This window comes from Myotis davidii, unplaced genomic scaffold, assembly GCF_000327345.1.
Source record: "Myotis davidii unplaced genomic scaffold, ASM32734v1 scaffold363, whole genome shotgun sequence".
In the NCBI taxonomy this organism is placed as follows: Eukaryota; Metazoa; Chordata; class Mammalia; order Chiroptera; family Vespertilionidae; genus Myotis; species Myotis davidii.
The window spans coordinates 1698076-1705951 of record NW_006294069.1 but is presented as its reverse complement, the minus strand read 5'-3'; the positions used below and the strand labels follow the sequence as shown (position 1 = coordinate 1705951).

Sequence of the window (7876 nt, the reverse complement as noted above, 5' to 3'; positions counted from 1 at the left end):
CAGGCAAAATGTCTTCAAATTTTTATATATGATATTTCTGCTCAAAAGATTAGGCTATATTAGATGGGAATAAAAAGGGAAAATTACAGTGTAAAAGTTTCAAGTGGCCCTTTCCATATAGAAAACTTCCATTTTGAGGACACCAGCAGAAACATTTCTAGGAATTTCTAATTCTGTGACATTATCCTATTTAAACCCCAATTTTTAATCTTGGACACAGAATTGTATAAGAAGGGCAGAGAAAAAACAAATAAAAAAAGAGCTGTCTAAAGGTTTTCCAATCTGTTATTAGCTAATGTTTGAATTTTACAATTTTTCCTTTTTGAAGAAACAAAATCTGCCTTTCAGCTTCCATATGACCATCAGTTCAGCAGTTATCTCCACAGGCTTGGTGGCTACCAAGATGTGTTCAGAGAGAGTCGTTTTGTATGAGTCTACCCTTGGGGAGAATAATTCGTTCTTCCTGCTTGCAGACATTTTCTTCTGGCAGCAGATTCTGTCTTCTCATTATTTTCTTCATTTTTATTTGCTTGGCTTAACCCATTACATTTTTGCTTTCTACCTATCCCTATTGCTGTACTTCAATCATATATATTGGAACATCCTTATAACATTATCCTGAGGTTCCTTAAATTCCGGAATTCATAGTGTCTAACTCCTTCATTTTACAAATGAGGACACCTGGATCTACAGAGATTCAATAATTTGCCTTTGCTCACATGACCATTTAGTGAAAGATCCAGTATTGGAACCTAGCACTCCTGACCATTGCGTAATGTTCTTTCCTCTGTAGAACATGGTTCTGTGTTAGGAAATTTGCCCATATTATAAAATCACCTCATTATGCCTTTCAAAACTTCATTTGGTAAATCCTTTTTGGTTGCAGTTTAAGAAAGTAGTGTAGTGTAATGTAAAGTTTGCAAAAGACATAGTTAATTAAAAACACATAACAATGGATAAACTTAGGGCAGAAGAATGTTAATCCTAATCATTCCTCCTGATGTGCACTATATACTTTAAGAGTTAGGAATCCGGTATGCCAAAGAAATTAGACAAATCTTTAAACCCAGGGAAGAGTATAACCATTTCTACTAGGATCTAATCAAATGAAGGAGGGAATTATATTAGAATAGGAATTTTAGCAGCTCTTGATTGGGAAGAATTGATCAGAAGAGAAAAGTATAATATAGAAGAGGAAAGTCATTTAGAAGAATAAATGGAGTTAGTAAATTCAGGAGACACTTGCAAGCCAGCCAGATTTGTGAAGTGAATCAGACTTTGTCAAGGCAGAGAGATACAACAAAAAGAGAAAATAAGCAGAAGTGTGGAATGGTTTGGATTTTTTTCTTTTAACCCCAAGCCTGAGCGTACTCAAGTACACAGAAGGAATCTAACCATTAGAGCTAAGGTTTGGGCAAAACACTCTACAACATATTCCACTCCTGATTGCTCTGACACTTTCTACTTTCTCACCAGCCAGGCAAAAGGATCCCAGTCTCTCCACATCCTTGCCAGAAATTGTTATTTTCCATTAAAATTTAATTATTTCAATTTTTAAATGCCATACTATGCAAGCAATAAAAGCAAAAATAAATAAGTAACACAATATCAAACTAAAAAGGTTCTGTACAGCAAAAGAAACAATCAATAAAACGAAAAGACAACCTACAGAATAGGAGGAAATATTTTCAAATCATCTACACTAATAAAAGAGAAAGATGCAAATTGACCATGCCTTTGCAAACACCCACCATCCAATCAGGAGTAAGCATGCAAATTAACCCAACAAAGATGGTGGGACAATTTGCATACACAGGTGCTGAGTGGCTGGGGGCAGGGCAGGACAACAACGCAGGCATTCCGCACTGCCTCAGCCACTCCAGGCCTCTGGGCAGCATGGGAAGGTGGAAAGGCAGCTCCGGGCGAGAACGAAGGCAGAAAGGCAGTTCCGGGCTGGAGCAAAGGCGGAAAGGCAGCTCTGCCCAGCAGGAGCGAAGGTGGTGCTTGCAGCCAGAGGAAGTAAGGCCCATTCTTGCACGAATCTTTGTGCATCGGGACTCTAGTATATCTAATAAGGGGTTTAATATCCAAAAAAATATAAGGAATGTATACAACTCAATAGCAAAAAAATAATCTGATTAAAAATGGGCCGAAGAACGAAAAAGACATTTTTCCAAAGACATGAAAATGACCAAATGGTGATTAAAAGATATTACATATCACTAATCAGGGAAATGCAAATCAAAACCACAATGAGATATCACCTCAGATCTGTTCAAACAGCCATCATATAAAAGACAAGTTTTGGTGAAGTTGTGGAGGAAAGGGAACCCTTTTGCAATGTTGATGGTAATGTAAATTGGTATAGTCACTATGGAAAACAGATTAAGTTTCTAAAAAAACTAAAAATAGAAGTACCCATATAAATCCAGTAATTCCACTTCTGGGTATATATCCAAAATCACTATTTCAAAGAAATATCTGTGCTTCCATGTTAACTACATAATTATTCACAATAGTCAAGACATGGAAACAGCCCAAGTATCCATCAACAGATGAATGGATAAAGAAGATGCCATGTTACTATTTACAAGAACATGGATGGATTGTGAAGGCATTATATTAAGTGAAATAAGTCATACAGAGAAAGACAAATACTGTACAGTCTCACTTATATGTGGAATTTAAAAAAGGCAAACTCATGAAAACAGAGTGTATAATGGTGGTTGCCAGGAGCTAGGGGTAGGGAAAATGGAGAGATGTTGGTCAAAGGGTACAAAATCCTATATAATAAAAAGCTAATATGCAAATTGTCTCCTTGGGCATTCGACCGACCGGGAGTTTGACTACTCGCTATGATGTGTGCTGACTCCCAGGGGGTGTCAAGAAACGAAGGCCCTGGCCAGCAGCCGTCAGCTGAGGGAAGGAAGGCCCTGACTGGTCCCAATCACTGGCCAGGCCTAAGGACCTTACCTGTGCACGAATTTTGTGCACCAGACCTCTAGTTTCATTATAAGATGAATAAATTCTGGGGATCTAATGTGCAGCATAGTCACTATAGTTAACAATACTGTATTATACACTTGAAAGTTGCTAAGATCTTAAATGTTCTCACAACGAAAAAGATAAGTAATTATGGGAGGCGATGGAGGTGTTAATACTACTATGGGAATAATTTCACAATATATAAGTGTATCAAATGAACATGTTGTACATCTTAAATTTATTTTGTACATCTTAAAAATAATTTACAGTGTTATAAGTCAGTTATCTCTTAATAAACCTGAGCAATTTGTCACCATACTAGCAAGTGAGAAGGTAATATCTCATGATTTTAGAACAACCAGTGTTTAATTGTATATATGTCATATTACCGGGAAACTTGAAAGCAAGTTGTTAGCCTAAATAAGAAAATTATTATACTTTTACCTGTCTTCATAGCTTCTTTTTCCATTCCCTCCTTGTATGTATACAAGAGTTCATCAACTTCATTCAGATCTAGGAAGCCTGAGGCATCACTGTCCCACAACTGAAAGAGGGCTTCTAGGAGAAGTCCCCGTCGAATTTGGGAAGTGTTTCGTATAGCCTAGGATACAAATCAGATAACAAAGCACAGAAGACTTGCTGTTTATTCTACTAGCTGCTATCCTATGTTTATTCCCAAAAAAAGTGCAGCACTTTTTATAAAAACAGCTTTACTTTGGGACTAAGCATGATATTAATGGGAAAATGAATCATTTAATTTTAATCCTCTCACTACCACTTCTCTGTTTCTGCATTGGATTAAAACACATTAATATAGAAAGAAGACTACACTCCTTAAGAAACTTTAATTCATTCCTTTCCACTCCCTCGCTGCTTGTACAGTAATATTATAAACACATGGGGTACTCTGCCTGCTTCTTGGTGGCATTTGTTTTGTAGTGAAGGGGGATAAATGGCAGTATTCAAACAATAAAAAATGACTGTGTTCAAAAAATATTTTTTGTATTTAACATTGACCTAACCTGGCATTAATTACATTTTATACTTTTTATTAGATTAATTATATCAATTTGACAGTAATTTAATATCTAGATATATTTAATTTCTGAAACAAAGTGAATATATACCTTTTGGTTAAATGGGAGAACTGCAGTTGAGGCAAAAGGGATATCACCTCTAGAATTAAGTTGAGAAGATTCATAAGGCTGCTGAGATTATTGTATATGCTTGGTGAATCTAATTTACATATTTCATATACGAGCACATAAATTGTTTATATAAGCTAATGTGTGTGCATTTACCTACACCTAAATAAGTAGTAAGTTCTTACAAAATATGTACTACCTGATGCAGTGCACATGAACAAAAATATATATTCAAGCTGTAATTGAACCCTAGGTATGTGCATTTGTAAATGCACTCACACAGATACACATGCATGCGATATCTTTGTTATATCTTTGTTCATACACATATTTGCTCCATTAAGTCTGCTATTCAAGCTTCAGTGAAAACACACACACAAAGCTGTCTAATAAACCATCTCCTGCCATCATCAATCATGATATTATTAGGGGAATGAGTTCTCTGAAGTGTGAACTCATTTTATTTGACAATAAAATAAAATATTTAATGGCCATGATTGTTGAAATAGTGGCACATTTAGTTGTAAATTTTTAAAGAAGAGCCACACTAGGAACTACTGAGGTTGACAAATTTAATAATAGTGACCTCACTTGTTTCATTGATAAACAGTATTACTCACCTCTTCCAAGTCACTCATTTTCTCTTCTTTTGTTTCAGCATAGCCCCACTTGAAAAAGGAGGTGAGGGTCTCACTGGTACTCAAGGGGGCATCTTCACCAACAAATGTCTCTAGGAGTTGCACAAACTGGAGCAGATTAAGGGAAACTCCATTGAAGGCACTCCTTCCTTTCACTTCTTTGTAAGACTGAATATTTCTGATAATTGAATGTAGGTCTATAAAGCAGGAAACATACAGTAAAATGGACAATTTTCTCAAAGATTAAGGAAAATATATGAGTATGTATTATAATGGCCATCTGCTACTATTTTCCTGTCAGAAATCCATGTTCCCTTCATGAGGACAGCACCATTTCTTTTTTATTTGACAAAACATCTCTTCCCCAGTAAAATGTTTAGTTAAGTCAAGTGGTACTTAACCTCCCCCAACCATGCCCTAAGGATTACCATGTGACATAGGTCTGGCCAATGATCTATGTATAACAGCAATGTAATCCAGTATAGACCAATGAGAATTTAAACCCAGAACTTTTGGGGGAACAATTGGGAGAAGGACCCTTCTTTTTGTACTCTTGATTCCTGAACTGGTAGGGTGTAGGCTTAGAGATATTCTCACGGACATCTTTGTCATAGGATGGAAAAAACAACCTAGAACTGAAAGTCATACACAGAGAACAGGGCTGAGAGGCAGAAAGACAGTGCCCTGCTGCTATTGTTGAGGCCTTGGATTCAATTGTGCCTGAAGCCAGCTGCAATCTGGACTTGCCAGTTAAATAAGTTTGTAAATACCACCATTACAACCCCTCCCCCAACGAGTCTTTACTATATTTATCATGAAGTTCAATGTTCTAACATGAGACACATTTCATAAAATTTTAACCCAATGACTTATGTTTAATTTATTCATTGAGTTAATCATTCATGCCCTTATGACTTCCATAAGAGATTTGACATAACTTAAAAAATACTCATTCATGCAGTTTATTTTCCAAATAGTAAAGCAAAATTGAAATAAGACAAGGAGAACAAGAACATGAACTAGTAGGGTATAAGAGCTTGACTAATGCCATACATTTCCAACCAAAATATTTTGAGGATAAACAGTTTATTATTTGACCCAGACTTAAATTTTTTAAATTCAGATAGGAAGAAAATAATCTTTCAGCGTCTAGTGGCTGTCTTAGGTTCCCATAGTTGTTGTTGTTGTTGTTTTCATGAATACAGACAATAGGGTGGTGAAGGCCTAGGGTAGGGTAGGAACTGCGTGGTGGGGAGCAAGGAGGACATCTGTAATGCTCTCAACAATAAAGATAAAAAAGAAAGAAAATAATACCGATCTAATTAGTTCTACTACATGTTGATGAAAGGTAAAAATGATAAAATAGCATTGTAGTAAACTATGAGTATTGTTGGAACACTCACTGTTAAATAACAGCTACTCTTTGCTCTCTCTGTTGAGTAGATCTTTCTTTGTAAGTCTTCAAAAACAATCTATAGTCTCACCTGTTTCACATGTTTGGATGTGAAACTACCAGGGAGAGGAAGGATGAAAATATTTCTATTGGGTAGTAATATCTAATATCTGATTCCTTTTGTATACCTAGATCATAGCTTAAAAGCAGCTGTTGGGCCATTTAATGATTTAAAAAACTGTATACTAATGCATTTGTTTTTAAGCAGAAGAACATTCATCAATAGCACATCTTGTAAATCCTTATTTTTAAAAATATTCATCTTGTAAATCCTTATTTTTTAAAAAATATTTTTATTGGTTTCAGAAAAGAAGGAAGAAGGAGAGATAGAAACATCAGTGATGAAAGAGAATTATTGATGCTACATGCCCCACACTGAGGATCAACCCTGCAATCCAGGCATATGCCCTGATTGGGAATTGAACCGTGACCTCCTGGTTCATAGGTCGACACTCAACCACTGAGCCATGCCGGCCGGGCCATCTTGTAAATAATTAGATCCATCAGCTCAGGGACAAAACAATGCAGGTTCACCTGGTGTTGTGTCTTGTCTAAGTCCAGTCTTTATCAAGGGATACCACAATAAGTTAAATTCATCAATCAGACTGGGATCTATTCTTTCTAATTTTGTTGTTGATATGTACCTGTGAATCTGGAGTTATCATAGATTAATTTTGCCTGTTCCTCATCTTCGCATTTTACATACTTCTTCAAGTCACAAGTCAAAAGTTCACCTATAAAATACACATTCCACATAACATAGGCAATTTAACTTCACTGTCACAATGTTTTTGTTCTACATGAAAGGAGGGTTAAGTGAGTTACCTGGCCATGGCTTTCCTTCTATGTTTTGGGACTTGGGTTCACAGGCTTTGTCTTTCTCAACTTTCTTCTTTGCAGTTTCTAAAAGGTACAAAAGAAAATGCCTATGAGTTGGACATTACATATTCTTAAGTTAATGAATAAGCGAAATGCCTTGCATATAGACCACCAAAAACTTTCTTTCAGGTACTTTCCCATATATGCTGTGTCATAATCAACCATAGTGATAGAACTTAATAACTCTCGTTGTTGAGAGCAGCTCTTTGACAAAAGCTATTTATTTACCCCAATTTGGCCACGCAAAATGAGGCCTACATTTCCTAGCCTCCCTCACTATATCCCTATATACTGACCAATGATATGTTCAGGGAAGTGATGTGATGCTTATCCATTTTCCTTTCTCCTCACCTGCTGGTCAGAATGTAGACATGGCAGTGAACCATCTTGGTCCATGTGGTTGGAGGAGACACAAAATAGAAGGAGCTTGAGCCACTGCTGATTTCATGGGACTGAGCTGTCATAGAACTTTTGACTTTTACGCGAGAAAGAAAGACAACCCTTTCTTGTTTAGACACTTACTTGTTTTGTTTTTCCGACATTCATTTTGGAACACTGTTACACATAGCCAAAATTAAGACCTCACTAACATAACATCTGGTTGAATAGTAACCTCACTACTTTTTAAATGCTACATCCCTGTGTAAGGAGAGCCAGAAATTAGTAGCTCTGTTTTATGGAGAAATAAACATAATACTAAAAAAAAAGATTTCAAATTAGTTGATGATAGTGTAGAATCTAAAACACAAATTACCCATTTCTTACAAGTTTTCTTT

At 36.1% G+C, this 7876-nt stretch overlaps 1 protein-coding gene across 1 annotated transcript in view; it reads right to left on the bottom strand.

Moving 5' to 3' along the window:
• EFCAB5 (EF-hand calcium binding domain 5) overlaps positions 1-7876 on the bottom strand; it is a 67864-nt gene that overhangs the window by 26119 nt on the left and 33869 nt on the right. The window contains 4 exon segments of the mRNA XM_006768120.1: positions 3430-3586; positions 4751-4965; positions 6866-6955; positions 7047-7147. Of these exon segments, the coding sequence (XP_006768183.1) occupies positions 3430-3586; positions 4751-4965; positions 6866-6955; positions 7047-7147 (563 nt within the window).